General features: G+C 37.8%; 1 protein-coding gene across 1 annotated transcript in view; it reads right to left on the reverse strand.

Annotated features, from left to right (window-relative positions):
• Positions 1 to 20,971, reverse strand: part of LOC120514612 (brefeldin A-inhibited guanine nucleotide-exchange protein 2-like) — a 570,108-nt gene that overhangs the window by 212,925 nt on the left and 336,212 nt on the right. Inside the window, exons 13-14 of the mRNA XM_039735092.1 lie at positions 17,190 to 17,283; positions 16,928 to 16,968 (exon numbers count right to left, since the gene is read on the reverse strand). Of these exons, the coding sequence (XP_039591026.1) occupies positions 16,928 to 16,968; positions 17,190 to 17,283 (135 nt within the window). The remainder of the gene's footprint in view (positions 1 to 16,927; positions 16,969 to 17,189; positions 17,284 to 20,971) is intronic.

The raw sequence follows: 20,971 nt of genomic DNA on the forward strand, positions 1-20,971 counted from the left end.
GTGTGTGTGTGAGTAGAACATAGTAAACAACGTCTAGAATAGCATCAACATTGGGCGAGAGAGTGAAGTGAATGTGCAAAGCAAAATACTCAACAGATGACATTTTGTGTATATTATTTTGAATTGGACTTTGATTTATTGGACTGTGATTTTGTGCAATTGATCTGGAGATCGAGATCTGAAAAGAAAGTGAGGTAATGGCATAAGCTGATCAATCCCCAGCTGATGCTCCCAGCTGCTGCCAGATCTGTAACATACAGTGACAGTACACTTCATGCAACAACAAACGTTTTATGTTGATTTATGTGAGAAAGTATTGCTTTGTATGCTTTTTAGAAACCTGAGGTTTTTTTTTTTTTTTATATAAATATTCAGCCCTAGGAGAAAAGGGGAAAAAAATCAATGAAATGATAAGCCATTGCTTTAGTAATGTTGTTCCATTAGCACAGCATGAGTATATGAGTTTTGTAACATGGTTTGTTTCAGGGCAGGAGGCTGGGAAGGCTCCATGGTCTTAGCTGCAGCATTTTTACATACTCTTTGTGCTGCATTTTATGGTGCTGTTGTATATGGCGGAAAAGACTAGTAGCACTCAAAGTTTTTGTAAGGACTTGTTTTGTGCATTCTGTACAGAATACATTATTCTGCCGCTCATCTGACACTTAGAACCTGAACTATCTCCAAATAATTGAGTCAATGCTTTTCTTTTTACAAACCAGCTCTTCTTAAATAATTTCCTTTGTGTTTTTATCCGTGTACATCCTGTCTCTGCCTGCAGGACTTAAAGAGTGAAGCAGTGGGGGAGGGGTGAATTGTGTGGGAAAGGGAGAAGTTATGTGAGAGACAAACAGGGAGAAGAGAAAGACGAACTGACGAGAATAATTTTAACGCAACATAGACTTGTTATAAACAATATTGTCTCATCCTGTATCTTGTATGAAAATATGTCAGTTTTTAAAAAAGTCAATATATCGCCCAGCCTTAGGCTAAAATGAAACAAATGGCCAGGACCAGATAATATTTTTCCTGGAGAAGTTAAGTAGGTTAGTGAGTACATATATAAACCCTTGATGCATATTTTTACAAAATCACTGCACACTGGGGAAGTTTCAAAGGACTGGAAAACTTCTAATAGTACCGTGCTTATATAAAAAAAATTATCGGGCAGGTCCAAGCAACTATATGCCAGTAAGCTTGGGTGCATTAGGGGTAAATTAATGGGAGGAATAATTAAAGAAATAATAAAGAAACATATTACAAGAACAGGAGTTTTATTGACAGTCAGCATGGGTTCAGATGAGTAAGCTCATGTTTTACTAACATGCTGGAATTCTAGGAGAAAGCAACAAAAATATACGACCAAAGTAGTGCATATGATATTATTATGGGTGTAGGGTGTAGATGGGTGTGAAATTAACCAATACACAAGAAGTAAAGAGGAACCGTATCAGAATCAACTGAAGTTAAGAGTGGTTTCTGTCTGGGGTCTGTGCTATGGCTGCTGCTATATTTAACATATTGTCACGCACGTGTGTATAGGGGACAGCTCAAAGGCTGGTAACATATTTTAATAACTTTCATTAATAAAGCATAGCTGAAAGGCTGTACTGACTGTAATTCTACTGCCACTTCAAGGGTTGGCACTGCGTCCTAATGTTGTTCTCTCTTCCTCCTTATGCAGACCAAATGACAGATGGCTATAACACCTCTGACATCATTTCCAGTGTCCGCCCACTTGGAACTACCTGTTCTTGCCATAAGGACTAAAACTGGAAGCTCTGCCATCTTTTGACATTTCTGTTCTGAACTCACATCTGTAAAGATGGCTCCACAATATCTGCATGCATTTTGTTTACTTTCCAAACCCAATTAAACTGGGCTGACCAGGCTGGTACCCCAGTGCCCAGTTGTTCAAAAGTAATCCAATTGGATTTAGAATAACAGATTGGATTGAATCTTGAAAATGGGTCGTTCAAAGGGAAAAGAGGGATTCTGGAATCCGATCAGATCACCTAATCCAATCTCAGTTTTAATCAGGATCAAACAGTCTTTTGTGTTGTTCAAAAGTTTGTGTATGAATTGACACACACTTGATCCCAAAAATCTGGATAATCCTGATCCCAAAACAGAGGTGGATTCAGTGTGGATTTCTGGCACACAATAAAATAAAACTTGAAATTTGATCAAAAAAGCTATGTTTGCAGGTGATGTATACATCTATTTATATTTTGTACAATTGTTGAACTAGGACAGTGACAATGTAAATAAAGTAGGGAATTAGACATGAAGCCTTTTGGTATAGTCAAAGGAAAAAAATCCCTGTGAAATATCAGTACTCAAACAAAATCTCAGAGCTCAAAAAGCTCTACTGTCCATTGTGTTTTAAATAAAATGACAATTACTATTACTCAAGTCATCAGTCAGAAGTAATGTCTTACAATTGCATCCCTGATCACATGTCCAGTCTGACCCTCATTTGGAGAGGACACTGGAGGTTGATCTGTTTGCAGTTCATCAGGCTCAGGTCCATCATATATGTCATCAAGAGGAACATTACGCCTAGTGGCAATGTTATGCAGGACAATACAGGCTAGTATTATATTGCATGCCACCTTGGGTTCCACCCGCACGTAGTTGCGGGCAAAGCATGCAAAGCGCCTCTTCAGGACTCCATTTAAGCGCTCGATTGCGCATTTTGTTTTGCAATGTGGAGAGTTGAAGCCTGCCTGCTCAGGTGTGTTTGCAACTGGAAAAGGGGTCATCAGCCATAGTAGGAGTGGATAAGCACTGTCACCCAATATGATTCCATTTGGTCGGTTGGACTGGAGCTTTCTGTATAGTATGCTCTCCCTCAGGATACGTGCATCATGGACAGACCCTGGCCACTTGACAACACAGTTTGTGACGATGAGGTCAGCGTTGGCCACAAGTTGGACATTGATGCTGTGCCTCCCTTTTCGGTTCACATACTGCCACTCCCTTTCATGAGGCGCTTGAATGTGCACATGAGTACAATCAATAGCATCAATAGTATTAGGCATGTTCAAAGAAACTTCGCTTAGCTTGCGCCATCTGGTCATCCTTGGGAAATGAAACAAATTCATTGACCAGACTGACCAATTCAGCTGAGACAGCTTTCACCACATTACTAACAGTTGATTTGTGAACTCCCATATTGTCACCAACAACCTGGTAGAAAGTCCCAGAGGCATAAAAGCGCAGTGCAATTAGGCACTGTTCCTCGACAGACAGAGCATGACTCCTTTTGGTTTTATGCTGTAACTTTGGCCTGACAAGGTCTGCAATGTACTTGATATCATCCCTCCCAAAGCGAAAACAGGCATACAGTTCCTCGGTAGTGTATTGCGCAAGTGGTTTGGCACGCTCAGCATACATTCTTTCACTGTATTTTCTCCTTCCCAACCTGTGGTAGCAATGAACAACACCTGCCATGCCAATGCCTCTGTAAACCTATGACCAAGGTGTGTAAGAAATTGGTGATTTTATTTGGTCACACACCAATTAAGCAACAATGAGCTGACTGGTTTATCATGTGTTGAATTAACCCAATCAAGCACAGGGCCTATAAAATCAGTGTTAGCTACACAAAAGAGATGGAACCATGTACTCAAAAGGGCCTAATTTCACAGTGGCAGAAAACCATGCACTGTTGGAGGGTGTTAGGTGCCATTATTCCTCCATAGTAGGACAATTCAGTTCATTAAAGGGGAGAGAAGTGACCAAGATATGCAAACAGAACATTTGGGAAGACATCACCAAGAATGTGAATGCTATAGGGGCTGGTCAGAAAAGGACCACAAAACAAGTCATATTAGGATGGAAGAACCTTAAAGCCAAGGCAACAAAAGACCTTGCTGAGGTCAAAAACCCCACAACGGGTAACAAGCCTTTCAAGATGGGTGAGTATACTGACATTGTCCTTGACATTATTGGTGGTGACAAATCAGAAGCTCTGCATGGAATTGATGGTGTTGAAGTCGATGGTGAGCCCACAGTTACAGAGGAGGGTGGGCCTGGTCCTCCTAATGAAGAGGAAATATTTGTCCTCAATCTCAGTTAAGTGGTTGAGGAAGAGGGTGGATCCTCACAGAGAGAGCCAGTTGTTGTCACAGAACCTTTAAAAAGAAAGTGTAAGCATTCTCCAAACCTGGATGGTGATGCCTATGAGGTGCTTCTTACAAGAGAAACTGAAATAGCAGAAGTGCAGATTCTTCTGGCAAAGGAACAACTCCTCCTTACCCAACTACAACAAACTAAAATAAGAATGGAAATCCAACTCCTAAAAGCAGAAATTGAAAGTGCTGGTCTCTGTACCAATGATGAACTGTAAATGTTCCTTTTTGTTGACTATTGTATGTTTTTGTATTACAATTATATAAAAATAACCACAGTGCATAGGTGGGGAAATATTTTATTTTTTTCAGTCATTCATTCATTTATTCTTGTGAGACTGAAATGGAATCTGGCTGTTTATAAATGAAATGGAAAAATATTTGTTTATTGTAGTGTTTTCTGTTTCTTCCAAGTAACACACATGATGGCTATTTGGCTACTGGTATTTCTGGTCTGCATGTTGTTCTTTACATAGCCAGTAGGCTACACTGTGGGTTGCATTTAAAGCACTAGAAAACCGGATTTGATAATCCTGAATATTTTGTATCTGGATAACAGTGATCCAATCTAGTGCTGCCTTGAAAAACCAGCATGAAAGTAAAATAAATTGCCTGATCCTGGATAGCAAAACAAGGGATTTCAAAATCATTTTTATCACGATTAAATAGTTTGAACAACTGGGCCCAGGGTCTTTATCACTGTCATCTGTTTCTCTTACAATATAAATCATTTGGATAGGAATGTACTAAGGAGCTCTGCCCCCATGTTTGCTTTGCTTGCCAACCCCTGGGTTTTGTCCTGTGGAAATACAATTTAAAGTTTTTTTTTTGTCAAGAGAATTGTTACATATGCATTATGTTCACTTTTCATGTTAAAACTTTAGTAAAAACAATGCTGTATTTGGAATGAACTTTTCTTCAAGATCGCATTGAATTCTGATTTCTTGTTTGGTCTTACAGTTTGAATATGCAACATATAACTGGCCATGAGTGAATATTGTTTCTTTGTCTCTTATAAATAAACTGACTATTTCAAATGTTTGTCCTTGTGATTTGTTAATTGCCATTGCAAAAGCTTTCTCACGGGAAACTGTTAATGCTTTAATACGAATGGCATATTAAGATCTCCTTTTTGCCCGAACACTGTTTTAACTTCATTCAATAAAAAAATAAGACTTTCTGATAAAACAATCTACTTACGGAAGTGAGAATAACCAGAGCCAATGTAGTATGGAAGATAAAAATGTATATATTAGCATAAATAGCATATTAGCACAAATAGCCATAAAAGTAATTGACAGCTTGTGAAACATTAGATTTAGCATAAATCAGAATGTCAAGCAAATAAGATATGTCAAGTCAATAGTTAAATAAAAGCTATTAGTTATATTGCATTATTTTTAAGCTTGAAGCAAAATTACCAATATTGGAAAAGGATGGACAGAATAGAAAGAGAATGACGCACAGAAACTATCGAGGACAGAAGAAGTGGGAACACGAACACCTGTTGTCTGAGGAACGATACCAATGACATAATACAGAAAAATGGTCCTGGTAGGTATGTGAGAAGCCAGCTGGAATAGTGACTCGGCAGAAACAGCAAAGGGTTGAGTCCATGTTATTGTTTTATTGCAATAAAGCTATAAATTCTGTTTGCCTATCCTCTGAGTTTCTAATAGCCTTCATTTCAGGTAAAAGCTCTTTGGTGACAATTTTTCACCACGACAGTAGCCGGTGGCATTGTTCTCAAGAAGCTGCTGATTTCTGGCCACTGTGGATTGCACATCATTGTAATAAAGAAATCTGTCTGACCGATAGTTCTGGATATTGCAACTGCATCATGATAAAATTGTTGCAATGCTCCTGGACTACCTTGATATGATGATGGTAATATTACTGCTTTACCTATTTTGAATATTTTTGAACTATTGATATTTGAATTTTGAACGTGATCAATGAGACCTTGTATATGTTCCATTCTAAGTTTAGTTTGATTCGATTTAATAAAGATGTAATGTTGTGACCGACGTTGAGATGATAGAAGTGGGTGACATACATGGGAACGTATTGCTAATCTTGAACCGAAATATTGTGTGGGTGTTATTTGTTTTTCTGAATGCGTTTGTTTCATATTGTACGACCATCCTGTTTCGCCATCTGGAAAAAGTAAAGATTAAAGGGTCGGCATATGGCGATGTATTTGACATAAATGATGAAACATGCTTTGCCTTTGGATATACAGAAATATCTACTCTGTCTTCGATATCTCCATCTTTCGAAATTATTAGCGCTTACAATTCAACTCATATTGGTTTATTATAAATGCAACTGTGATCTTTCGGATTCATATAGAAATCCAAGAAAATTTCTTTGTCCATGTTTTGCTGAGAACTTTCGTGTAAAGTACGATACTCTTGGACGTATGGATTTGTATTTATTATTGGCTGTATAAGTTCCAGCACGTCGGATCGTTTAACTCTTTCGATTCTATGCTGCATTGCTTCTCCGTGATCATATACACCTGACAAAATTGTGTATTTTTTCGAATTTAAACTTGTTGTAGCTGTAATTGTTGCGGGAACAGAAATACTCATATCGTATGGTACTTTTCCCTGATGGCAACATTGGATTATGTATAAGTCTCCGACTTACACTTTAAAGCCTTACAATATCTACATACTTCCTACATATCACCTATGTGCATATATTCAATCTTGTTTTGCTGTTCCGTTATTCCACCTAGTAATAATTTCCGTTTGTTTGTGCGAATGCAATCTGTGCCCTGTTTTGTGATACCTTGGAATTGTACAGGGTGCAGCAGAAATAACTCCACATTTCGAAAAATCACTGTGGGGTCCCCAAAGCAGGTAGAGGGGTGCCGTCCGTTCCGTTAGGTACGGTACATAATAAAGTTTTCAGTCGTCACCATGACGTGGTTGGGTGAGCATTGAGGCTTTGTAGTGGAGGCTTTTTTCAAAAATGGCGAACCTGTAGCATTGACGCAGAGGGTGTTTCGCACACGGTTTCGGTTTATGTGCTAATGAAAGTGTTCCAGACTGGAAAACGATTTTGCTGTGGGTTCACAGAGTAAGGGCAACAGGATCTGCACTGAAGAGAAAACCACCCGGACGTCACAAAAATGTGACAACACCCAAAAACATCACTGCAGTGAGGGCTTCGATTGAGCTGTCTCCAACGCGTTCAGCTAGGAAACATGCCTCAGCTCTTCGAATTTCAGAAAGAACTGTGAGGCGAATTTTGCATACTGACCTTAATTTACACCCATACAAGATTATGATTGGTCAGGAATTGTCTCCAGCAGACTGGGGAGGACTTATTGATTGCTGTAATGGGATCCTCGCAGCTGTGCCTCCCACTGGCATTCTGTGGAATAGCGATGAAGCCCATTTCCACCTTTCTGGCACAGTGAACAAACAAAATATTCGCTACTGGGCTACTGAACACCCTCGAGAACTCCATGCATGACCTCTTCACAGCCCAAAAGTGACCATTTGGTGTGCTGTGTCATCTATAGGCGTCATTGGGCCTTACTTTTTTGAACAGGGTGGAGTCCCAGTTATTGTGAATTCCAATCAATACTGCGACATGTTGGAGAATTTTCTGCACCCGAAAATTCAAGAGTATGGGGGAGAACACAACTTAGAGGACTTCTGGCTCCAACAGGACGGAGCTACGGCCCATACAGCACGTCGTCCGCGCAAAGTTTTGCAGGAGATATTACTGGGTTGAGTGATTTCCCTACGTGAGGCAGTTCCGTGGCCACCGCGCTCGCCTGATTTAAGTACCTGTGACTTTTTTCTGTGGGGGTACCTCAAGGCTGAGGGTTTCAAACATCATCCTCGGTCCTTGGACCAACTAAAGGAGACTATTCAAAAAGAAATTGAAGGAATTTCGCCCGACATGCTAGTGAGAGTGATGGAAAACTTCCAAGAATGGCTCCAAATGTGTATCAGCCGTCAAGGCCACCATTTGGACAATATAATTTTTAAAACTTAAAGTAAAAAAACTTTTTTATATCTACATTTGGGAAATAAAAAGTTTTTGGTGATACCTCGTAGCATTTTTTTTTTCAATTTCCCTTTGAAATTTGGGAGTTATTTCTGCCGCACCCTGTAGTACTGTCATATTTTTTATGTTGCCCTGCCTGTGTATTGCGACAAGGTATTTTTGGAGCCTTTCGAATTCCACTGCTTTCATAATCTGTAACCTGCTCTGCATGTGTATGGCACCAACGTGTTTGAACGTCTTTATGCAATTCTACTGTGTCTTTTACTATTTGTCGTTTATTTCTGACACCGATTGGACCTGCACAGTTTTCAATACACTTGTTCCGGGTGGATTATTACTTTCCTTGCCTATGTCACCGTCTCATGGGAACATGCTTCCAATGGATGTCAGTATGACTTCACTGTGTCGCGTGTCATCTTTAACTTATCAATTGTTTTAGAACTGCTGTTTCTTCTTCGCTTTTTAGATGACTGTGATCTTGATTGAAAATGGTTGTAAGTAAGGGTGGGGCAACAACTGAGAAGTTAGATGACTGTGATCTTGTTTGGCAATGTTTGTTAAGTAGGGTGTGACTTGCCATGGATGTCAGTATGACATGACTTGACCGTGCCTCTCTGAAGATCACATCTCATCGCAAGATTCTCTTTTATAATAGAACGATGTACTAAGTAGTTATATGGAAAAAGTATTTTTACATTTTAACAATATTTTCATCCTGATTTTCATTGTTATTTTCCAAGTTTTGGGTTGTTTAATCCATTATTTATTAATTAGTGGGTCTGATGCTAAAGCAGATGCAGTCTTTGATCATTCAGTGTTGTTTCCTCAGGTGTCTGTTCTGCTTCTTTTAAATTGTCATTATTAAGATACAATGAAAGAAACAAACTACACAGAAAAAGGTCAAAATAATAGAATTAGTTAAGAAAGCACAGAAATACTTCTAAATATTTTATAAATAAAAAATCATACTATTGTGCTTTTCTGAATTCAGAATAAAGGAAGAGAAAAAAGACCAGCCAAATAAATGAGATCATTTATTATCACTGATTGTGAATCTGGTTGGAACAAAAACCTGCAGCCACAAGGAGTCCACAGGACTGAGTTTGAGAACCCCTGAATATACCCCTGGAAGGTCTGAAAACTGAAAGTACACCTTATGAGATGGACTCATGAGTCATAGTGGATTTGTCACTATAAATTTCCAGACATTGTTCAAGGGCCATGAAGAAGGCTAACAAAATATTAGGTTATATAGCACAATGTACAAATCAAAGGAGGTTATGCTCAAGCTTAATAATGATCTGTACTATGTACAGTTTTGGTCTCCAGAATACAATAAAAAAAAGAAAAGAAATAGAAGCACAGAGAAGAGAGATTAGACAGATTCCAAAACTACAGGGGATGAGCTATGAGGAAGGATTAAAACAGAAAAACATCAGAATTTTTTTTCAGTTTAAGGGAAAGGAGATTAAGAGGCGACCAGACCTGGAATTAATACAGTGGACTGAGACTGAGGAGTGAGGAGATTCATGCTGGTGGTGATAAACAGAGGATCTAAGTGTCAGGAGGGTGAAAGCTGGGTGAAAGTAGGAGGGGTGACTGCAGGTTCAGTGCTTCTAAAGGACACATTTGCATAACAAACACAGTGGCAAGCGGGCAGTTGGTGCACTGATATGGCCATAGAGTTATCTTGCATGTGTCAGGAAAAATAGGATGATCAAGAAAAACAAAATTTTGGTGGGGATTCCACTGTTAAGTGGATAGGACTGGCAAGGTATTTTGGGCTGAATGGTCTGTTGTAGCCTAATTTTTTCTGATGTTTTAACACTAGAATCCCTGGAGCCTACGAATAAAGTCATAATTTTGGGCCACATTAAATTCAGTCTTCTGCATCTTTGTTTTGCAAATGTGTCAATAAGCACAAGCAGCAAGCAGCCTGCTATTGCCCACCCAGCTCCCACTGACGCAGCTGTAGTTCTCTCAACTCAAGTCTCTTTATCTGGGTGTGAGGTGCCTGGAGAATTGTATCGTCAGGTTAGGGAGCAGGCACCGGTACACGGTAAATAATATCTAGTTTTTTGGAATACATACATTTCATTTTGTTCCATGTCTACAATGATCTGGGTAAAGGTAGGATGACAGGAAATGCAAGGCAAGAAATGTTGAACACATGTAAAAATGCAATATGTAAAATGCTATGTAAAAATACTTGATTAGAAACCAATGTTCCCAGAACTCATTAATTTTCAAAGGAAGCAGACAGTTCTGTATCTGTGTGTAGATGAGATACTAAATCAAAGCTGTCTGACTATTCAAAGCAGGTGACTCTTTAGCAAGACAGGTAAATACTTATGCCCTGTAGATAGCCATCAACAATAACCTGTAGCAGAATTTTCAAGAAATTCTGCCTTTTCTTTAAACCACTGGTTTATAGCCCATTACACTAAGCAACACCCTGAAATGTAATTTTCTTTAGAATACTGAATTCTAGCCCATTACATAAGGTGTATAAGACTAATAACTTCAATCCTAATCATATGAAGTATGAGAGCATTAGGGCAACAATTAACAAAAATATTGGGCAAGTTAAACGGCAGTTAAAAAGGAATACTGCAGATAGGGCAAAAGATGACCCAAAGAGATTCTTTCAGTATTTTAGTAGTAAAAGAACAATCTAGGAGGAAGTGAAGTGTATCAGGAATATAAAGGGGAATAAAACAGACAGTGAAATGTCAGTTTCTCCAAATAGTTTTCTCATTTTTCTGAATTTTTCACATGCAAAGAAGTGGATAACCTATCAGCGCTAAAATGGACTACTAAGAAGGTACTTACTTATTTGGAAATTGTAGAGTAGGAAGTAATGCTTAGATTAAATAAGATGAAATATAACAAATCACAAGGACCAGATAACATTGACCCTTAAGTGCTTAAGGTGGTTACTGAGTTTATATATAAATCCCAGATGCATATTTTTTGAAAGTCATTGCGCACAGAGGAAATTAATAAGGACAGGAAAATAAAAAATAAAATTTAAATTGTACAAGGGGGATTGGGTAGATCAAAGTAAGTATAAGCCAGAAAGCTTAATGTGCATCATAAGTAAATTAACAGAAGAAATTATTGAGAAAAAGACTGAGCAGCAGGACATGGCAAGAATAGGAGTTTCACTGAATAGTCAGCATGGTTTCAGGCAGGGGAGGTTGTGTTTTACTAACATGCTGAAATTCTATGAGAAATACACAAAAAGATATGATCAGAGTAATGTATATGGTAATATTTTTTATTTATTCCCAGAAAGCATTTGGTAAGAACCCACATAAGAATTTTGGGTAACAAACTGAAAAAGGTGACAGTTGAGGGTGTCGGGTGTAGATGAGTTCAGAACTGGCTAAATCAGTGTTACTTGCACCATAACCCTCTGATTCCTATTAAAGGGGACAGACAACAGGTGAATGGATGCTGGCGCATGCATGTTGATGCTACTCCTTCCTGCTAACAACTCTTGCACTTCTTTCATTTTCTTTTATTGTATGTATAGTTCATGGATGCAATCGACTCAAATAGCATTGATTCTAGATATATTTTTTATGGACTTTGCCTTGACTGGATTTGCATCCAGTGAGACAACTTAATCTTTCTGTGGTTCAATGGACGAAACTTTCTTTTGAGTACTTGCTCCTGCCTGAGGCTCCCCCCGATGCTTGATCTACCAACAATTTTTCTCTGCACTTTAGAGATCTAGGAGCTGGGGATATTCTGTCTCCTTGATTATAATGGATATGCAGGATTACTGAGCCAATTCCTTCTGTACATGCTTTGAATGGGAGTGACTGAAAAGTTATCTAATGTTTGCAGTCGCCTGGTTTGAGGGTTTGGGGCAATCATGCCTGTAATACTCAGTGCTATATGTATGAGGGTGTATGCTGGAACCTCTGGATTCTGCAAGCTATCTTTCATGTGCTTATTGCAATATCTCCTACTATGTTTTTTCAGAATTTTTTGCTGCTTTGCTATCAATGCTCACCTGTGCCACCCCACTCCACCTGTCTCACCTTTTCTGCTGTGCTGCTTCGCATTTCTGCTAGTATCAGATAAGTACTGCTCAATACTATGCTGAAATATTTTCATGAAAAACTTCATATTAAACAGTTTGCTTACAGGGATGCACGAATTGCAGGCAAGAACACATTATTGCAGAATAATAGAAAGTGGCCTTCATCCAGCTCCTTAACTAAATTGTTTATCAGTCACATTTGTATTTGTTAACGACTTGTTATGTAAGATGAGGCTGATTATCTGTGTATTGGACCCCCATTCCCACCACACTTCTTAAATCCTGACTACATGTCATAATCCCACCTGTTACAAAAATAATAAATACATCACTTGACAGTGACTTTGAGCCAACCACTTTTAAAATTGTTTCTGTAACCCCAATATTAAAAAAACCTGGTCTTGATGCAGACAATCTTAACAACTTTCGGCCTCTCACTTACCTTTTCAGTAAAAGTTCTTGAGCATGTTGTAGCCTCCCAACTGACCAATAACTTAACTTCTAATAATTTGATGTAACCCTTCCAGTCTGGTTTCAGAGCGCAACACAGCTGTAAAACTGCCATGCTTCAAGTAACTAATGATTTGCTTATGGCAGCAGACTCTGAAAACAGCAGCATATTAATTCTATTAGAAAGTGCTACTTTGACACTGTCAGACGTCACATTCTACTGTCCAGAACAGAGAATATAATGGGCATCTCTGGCACTGCCCACCAGTGGTTTACGTCCTATCTGACTGATAGGCAAGAGTTTGTTAGTCTTGGGAACAACAGGACTAGCTCAGCACCAGTCACACCAGTTCCTCAGGGATCTTTTCTCAGCCCTCTGCTCTTCTGCATCCATATGCTTCCACTTGGCCATATTATTTGTAGCTTTGGACTGGGTTATCATTTTAATGCCGATGATACTCAACTCTATTTCAATGTTAAAAGTGAAACTTCAGAACTTTCTCAGCTCACAACTTGCCTCAGTGAAATTAAAACATGGATGGAGCAGAACTCTTTAAAATTAAATTGCAACAAAACTGAATTACTGCAAACTGCACAACTTAAGAAAATTATCTCCTTTTCTGTCACTGTTAATGGTGATCTCATTAGACCTTCTTCTAACGCAAGGAATTTTGGTGTCATTTTTAATTCCTTCCACTCTTACATCACCCACATTAACCACAATAAAGAAACTTCCTTACTTCCACCTCCATAACATATCCCATGTTTGCTCTTTCCTTTTCTAATGCTGAGAAACTTGTCATTGCTTTTATCACATCCTGCACTGAATATTCCCTACTAGAAACTAAATACTAGTTAACTGAAAACTCTGCTGCAAAAATCCTTACACGAACCACTAATAGTGCACACATCACAATCATCCTGCTTTGTTTTACATGATCAAGTATAAAATTCTATTAATAACCTAAAAGCCTGTGGTGGGCTGGCACCCTGCTGGGATTTGTTTCCTGCCTTGCGCCCTGTGATGGCTGGGACTGGCTCCAGCAGAACCCTGTGACTCTGTATTTTGGATGTAGCGGGTTGGATAATTGATGGATGGATAACCTACAAAGCTTTAAATGACTTTGCACCGGACTACAGTGGTGTGAAAAACTATTTGCCCCCTTCCTGATTTCTTATTCTTTTGCATGTTTGTCACACAAAATGTTTCGGATCATCAAACACATTTAACCATTAGTCAAATATAATACAAGTAAACACAAAATGCAGTTTTTAAATGATGGTTTTTATTATTTAGGGAGAAAAAAAATCCAAACCTACATGGCCCTGTGTGTAAAAGTAATTGCCCCCTGAACCTAATAACTGGTTGGGCCACCCTTAGCAGCAATAACTGCAATCAAGCGTTTGCGATAACTTGCAATGAGTCTTTTACAGCGCTCTGGAGGAATTTTGGCCCACTCATCTTTGCAAAATTGTTGTAATTCAGCTTTATTTGAGGGTTTTCTAGCATGAACCGCCTTTTTAAGGTCATGCCATAGCATCTCAATTGGATTCAGTTCAGGACTTTGACTAGGCCACTCCAAAGTCTTCATTTTGTTTTTCTTCAGCCATTCAGAGGTGGATTTGCTGGTGTGTTTTGGGTCATTGTCCTGTTGCAGCACCCAAGATCGCTTCAGCTTGAGTTGACGAACAGATGGCAGGACATTCTCCTTCAGGATTTTTTGGTAGACAGTACAATTCATGGTTCCATCTATCACAGCAAGCCTTCCAGGTCCTGAAGCAGCAAAACAACCCCAGACCATCACACTACCACCACCATATTTTACTGTTGGTATGATTTTCTTTTTCTGAAATGCTGTGTTCCTTTTACGCCAGATGTAACGGACATTTACCTTCCAAAAGTTCAACTTTTGTCTCATCAGTCCACAAGGTATTTTCCCAAAAGTCTTGGCAATCATTGAGATGTTTCTTAGCAAAATTGAGACGAGCCCTAATGTTCTTTTTGCTTAACAGTGGTTTGCGTCTTGGAAATCTGCCATGCAGGCGTTATTGCCCAGTCTCTTTCTTATGGTGGAGTCGTGAACACTGACCTTAATTGAGGCAAGTGAGGCCTGCAGTTCTTTAGACGTTGTCCTGGGGTCTTTTGTGACCTCTCGGATGAGTTGTCTCTGCGCTCTTGGGGTCATTTTGGTCGGCCGGCCACTCCTAGGAAGGTTCACCACTGTTCCATGTTTTTGCCATTTGTGGATAATGGCTCTCACTGTGGTTCGCTGGAGTCCCAAAGCTTTAGAAATGGCTTTATAACCTTTACCAGACTGATAGATCTCAATTACTTCTGTTATCATTTGTTCCTGAATTTCTTTGGATCTTGGCATGATGTCTAGCTTTTGAGGTGCTTTTGGTCTACTTCTCTGTGTCAGGCAGCTCCTATTTAAGTGATTTCTTGATTGAAACAGGTGTGGCAGTAATCAGGCCTGGGGGTGGCTACGGAAATTGAACTCGGGTGTGATACACCACAGTTAGGTGATTTTTAACAAGGGGCAATTACTTTTCACACATGGCCATGTAGGTTTGGATTTTTTTTCTCCCTAAATAATAAAAGCCATCATTTAAAAACTGCATTTTGTGTTTACTTGTGTTATATTTGACTAATAGTTAAATGTGTTTGATGATCAGAAACATTTTGTGTGACAAACATGCAAAAGAATAAGAAATCAGGAAGGGGGCAAATAGTTTGTCACACCACTGTACATCAGTGACATTCACCATTGCTATGCTCCGGTTTGTCCACTAAGGTCTTCAGATTCTGGCAATCTTGTTGTGCCCCATACTAACCTGCACTCTGTGGGTGACAGAGCCTCCAGCTTTATAGCTCCCAGATTTTGGAATGACCTCCCGAAATGAATTAGATCAGTTGACTCCATTCATTCTTTTAAAAAACAACTTAAAACTCATAACCTAACTCGCTGCCCCTTCTTTCAGATTCCAGAAGTTCAGGATAATTTGTGCGGAATTACATCGTAAATTATGTGATTTATTCAGGCATTTCTTTCAGTACTGAATTTAGTATACTCTGGTTTATTTTTTCTTTTACTCTATTAAACTCTTGTATATGCTGTGTTTATTTGTTTATTGTTCTATGCAGAAACTATTTCTGTCATTTTGTTTTAAGTGCCTTAAGCATGGAAAAGGTGCTATATGAACAAAATATATTATTATTAATAGTAGTATCAGAATTTGGTAATGCCAACATTTGGGATCCTTCAGGGGTAAATGCTATTTTTAATATAAATACACTAAATAATCTGGACAGGAATATAAACATCAAGCTGTTTGCAGATGATACCAAATGCTAGGTGTGATTGACAGATAATCAAGAAGGTGCTGAAACATTACAGAGGGATTCAGATAGCATATAGACTTAGGCAAATGTTTGTAGCGAGTTAAATTAATGGAAGTAAATGTAAAGTATTAAATGCAGGAAGCAGAAATGGTAAAGTTGAACACACAAAGGTCTGAAAAGGTCTTGAAAGTACACCTTATGGGAAGGATTTATAAGTCATCACTATCAAATTACAGGCAGTGTTCAGAAGCCATGACTACATCAAAAGAATGTTAGGCTGTATAGTATAATGTGTAGACTAAAGTACAAGTCACATGTAGTTATCTTTAAGTTTTAATAATGCACTATTGAAGGCTTACCTAGAGTACTATGTGCAGTTTTCTTCTCCGGGCTATAAAAAAAGATATAGCAGTGCTAAAAAAAAATGTTCACAGAGTTGTGACTAGGGTTAGAAGGGCATAAAGATTAGATGTTGTCTCTTCACAAAGGGAACTACAGACTGATGGAATTAAGTTACCAAGTAACATGGTAGACAATAAACATTCAAAACTCTACATGATGCTATTTTGGAGGATTTACGTGGAAAGGACTCATAACCTTTGTTGGGCTGAATGGCCTGATCTTGTTAAAATTTTACTGATTTTCTATTCAATTACTTTTTTATATAATACAATTAACATTCATCTATTTTCAGTTTCTGTGCTTTTCATTCTCATTTATCAATGAAGACAAATGTTATGAAATATTTTCAAACAGTATAAGAGGCATCAGCCTGTCCTTGTGATCAGTGGAAAGTATATTTGTGATTGTTTGCATACAGCACAACAGAGTGGAGACATATCCTGTACATATTTCAAGCCTCAGCACTATTTGGCTCCATTTCTACATTATAGTAAAAAGCAATTAGTAAGTACATACCTATTGCATTGCCATCTAATCTTGTCGATCCAGTAAATATTCTAAAAAGTAAGATATATTAATTAAAGAAGGAAACTCGAAATATTGATGCAATAAATATCAATAGCATCAATAAACACTTAATCATCAAAATCTTACACTTTAAAGAAAAAATATAATCAAATCAATTTAATGAAATAATTTCAAGCAAAAATATTAATCTCTAGGCAATCATACCCAGGCCATTAAAAATAAGGACATAAAATCATATCTGATGTCTTACCGATCCACTGCAACTACAACACTCTGTGAGCTTGTCTCTCCAACGGACTCCAGAATGCTTGCCATTCTTCTGTCTGTGCCACCAACTAATATTCCTGTCAAAGATTCATTAAAAAATTCCATTAAAAGAAATAACTATTCATGAATGTATATATTAAATTAAATGGAATGTATTTAAAAACGTTCTTGTACTTAAAAATGAATTTAAAAAGCTCTACAAGAAATAGTAAAATGTTTTTACATGAATATTCCTAATAACATTCCAAATGCTTTATATGGTAAAATATTTGTTGTGAGATGCAAGAAACTATTAAGAGAAAGAAATCAAAAAGTGTTCTAAGAAATATCTGAATGCATTCATACATTTGTAATACTTTATTTTTAAATTTTGGAGTTTTATTAACATTACAATGTTACAGTTCCCTCCAAGGTCAATTAATTTGTTTTTATTGTGCACTGAGGACATTTGTGTGTAAGATCAAAAGATAAATATAAGAAGAGAGATCAGAGTTTCAGCTTTTATTCCCTGGTAATTAAATCTAGATACGTTAAACAACACAGAACACAGCACATTTTCTATCAAACCACCCATTTTTTCAAGTGAGAAAAAGTATAGGAACATGACAAGTGACATATAAGACTGATTATTTACTCATTAAGTAGACACAATCTAATGAGTTATTTGATACAGTACAAATACCACAGGTAGATTCACTCTTATTACAGAGGAACTGGACAAACCTCTGACACTCTCAGAACTAATGGATGCCATAAACTTACTCCAATGTGAGAAAGCAGCAGTCCTTAATGGGTACCCAGTGGAATTTTACAAAACAAATTTCAAATAAGTTAGCTCCACTACTATTAGCAACATTTTCAGAAGCTAGAAACAACAGAATTCTACCTCAGGCTTTTCGGCAAGCATTAATTATCATCTTTCCAAGGAAAAATAAGGACTTATTACAATGTGCATCAGACAGACCAATTTCATTTCTGAATAATAATGTTAAGATACTCACCAATGTTCTATCTAGAAGGACTGAGAAAGTGCTTCCCTTTGTAATATCACAAGACCAAACCGGATTTGTTAAAGGCAGACACTTAGACACTTAATCTTCAATGTTTGTTTAATACAATATACTCATACATCTAACACACCGAGATCTTATTATCTTTGGACTCAGAAAAAGCATTTGACATAGTTGAATGAGACTACCAACTCACCATAATGCATAAATCTCAGTTTGGCTCCAATATATGCGCACACTATATTAGTCCAGAAGCCTCTGTTTGCATTACCACTACTTTAAACAAATTTAAACTAGAACACGGTACTGGACAGAGCTGCTCCCTGAGCAATTGGCTATTCACTTTTTAAAGTAAAAAGGACTGGTGAAGAAAATATCACTATCTCCAGATGATATGGTACTGTATATAATAGACCCACAAACGTCCATACCAGCATTATCAGAATTTCAGAAGATATATGGACTCAAAATTAATTTCAATAAAAGTGGGCTTTTTCAGTGAACTCTCTAGCACACAATACTAGACTGGACACCTTTACATTTATTTTAGCAGATCAGTTTAAACAAGTTGTGAAAAGATGGTCTACCCTCCAACTCACATTAGCAGGGAGAATCAATACTGTCAAGATGAACATCTTTCCCAAGCTGCTTTTCTATATTTCAGAGCATCCCTATATACATTAACAAATCATTCTTTAAGAAATGAGACTCAATTACAGCCTAATGTATTTGGAATCGGAATCATCCACATATGCATAGGGTGACTCTATAATGACCTAAAGAAGAAGGGGGCTTGGCACAACCTTAATTTTGTTACTAGGCAGCTAATATATAAGGCATAAGAACATGGAAAATGACACCAACTGATGAACATATATAAGCATGGTATACAATAGAAATACAATCTAGCTATACTTCTTTATTTGCCCTGCTTTATGCCCAGGTAAATACAAATTATAGTGATAATCAAATTGGCTATCAATCACTCAGAATATGGAACCAATGCAAGAAGCACTTTAAGGCAGAGAAGCTCTTATCTGGTCCACTTTTACACGATAATCACATTTTTCCGCCCTCTCAAACCTACACAGTATTTAATTTGGAACATGTCTGGGATTAAAACCCTTATGGATCTGTATATAGATAATCTCTTTGCATTTTATGAGCAATTATGCTTCAAACTTAACTTCTCATCAACACAATTTTTCCACTACTTTCAAATCAGAAACTTTGCTAAAAGGAACCTACCCGATTTTCTTCATCTCCAACTCCTTTCTATTCCAGAGGCAATACTGATCAGTCTTGAAGATGCAGCCAACATCTCAACTATATAAAAAAAATGTGAAGTCCTTTCCTTTCAAAGGATCTTTCACTTAACATGCACAGAATGCATTCCAGGTCCTTATGCAAAAAGCATTCAATCACCCAACTTAAAATCTTTTATTGAGCACATTTATCTTGTTTAAAATTGTCCAAAATGGACACAGGGCAATATTCAACATGTGAACGTTGCAATTTAGCTTCAGCCTCACTGGGCCACATGTTTTGAGCATGCACCAAATTAACATCATTCTGGACAGAAATGTTTGAATGCGTAATAAAAAGTCCTGGTGTCACAATCACTGCTAACCCATTAACACCTGTGTTTGGTGTACTCCCGGAAATGTTTAAAGTGGAGAAGGACAAAAAAGACTGTAAATGCTTATACCACACTATTACCACATAGACATATCTTGCTCAAGTATAAGTCAGTGGGTAACTGATGTTCTGCACTATTTGAAATTGGGAAAAAATTAACTCTCATGTAGAGGATCTGTTCAAAACATTTTTTTTAAATATGGGAAAATCTAATTAATCAAATAATAATAATCATTTATATCAGCTAAAATGACATTTTTCATAGATTTTCTTTTCTCTCACTCTTGAAGTTGAATTATGGTTTAAGTTTGATATGTTTGTAAAAAATGTTGTTTTTTTTAAATAATACCAATAAAAAAATCAATAATGCGTGGGTGTGTTTGTGTGTGTCCTGCAGTGGGTTGGCACCCTGCCCAGGATTGGTTCCTGCCTTGTGCCCTGTGTTGGCTGGGATTGGCTCCAGCAGACCCCTGTGACCCTGTGTTCGGATTCAGCGGGTTAGAAAATGGATGGATAAGTAACACTGGATATCTTCTCTCAGTTTAAAGTTTGGCTTTCACCAGTGAAGACTGCATTTGTAGTTAAGAAGGGTAGGCCATCATGAAGATCAGACAGCTGTCTATCGGATAAAAGCATGCCATTCTGAAGATGAGAAAATTCATCAGAGGTATTTCAAAAACATTGGGCATAGCCAGTACCATAATTTGAAATGTCATGAAAAGCAAGGAAACCACTGGTATACTGAGCAACAGGGATCAAAATAAACTGAAGGAAGAAACCCGACAAAACAAACAACAACTACATGATGCTGTGGTAAAAGCCTTGTAAGGCATAACCATTGAAAAAACAAGAAACCAAATATTTTATCAAGCACATCTATCTAGTTTAAAATTGTCTAAAAAGTTTCCAGGGCAAGATCCAACCTGAGAACGTTGCAATTAAGGTCCAGCCAACATCATTCTGGACAAAAATTTTTAAATGGCTATAAAACAGCCTTGATGTCACAATAACTCCTAATCCTTTAATAGCTGTGTTTGGTGTACTCCCAGATGGGCTTAAAGTGGAGAAGGACAAAAAAAAACTGTAGACTTAGCTTGCTCATGTGCAGACTCCCAGT

Source organism: Polypterus senegalus, chromosome 14 (assembly GCF_016835505.1).
Source record: "Polypterus senegalus isolate Bchr_013 chromosome 14, ASM1683550v1, whole genome shotgun sequence".
In the NCBI taxonomy this organism is placed as follows: Eukaryota; Metazoa; Chordata; class Cladistia; order Polypteriformes; family Polypteridae; genus Polypterus; species Polypterus senegalus.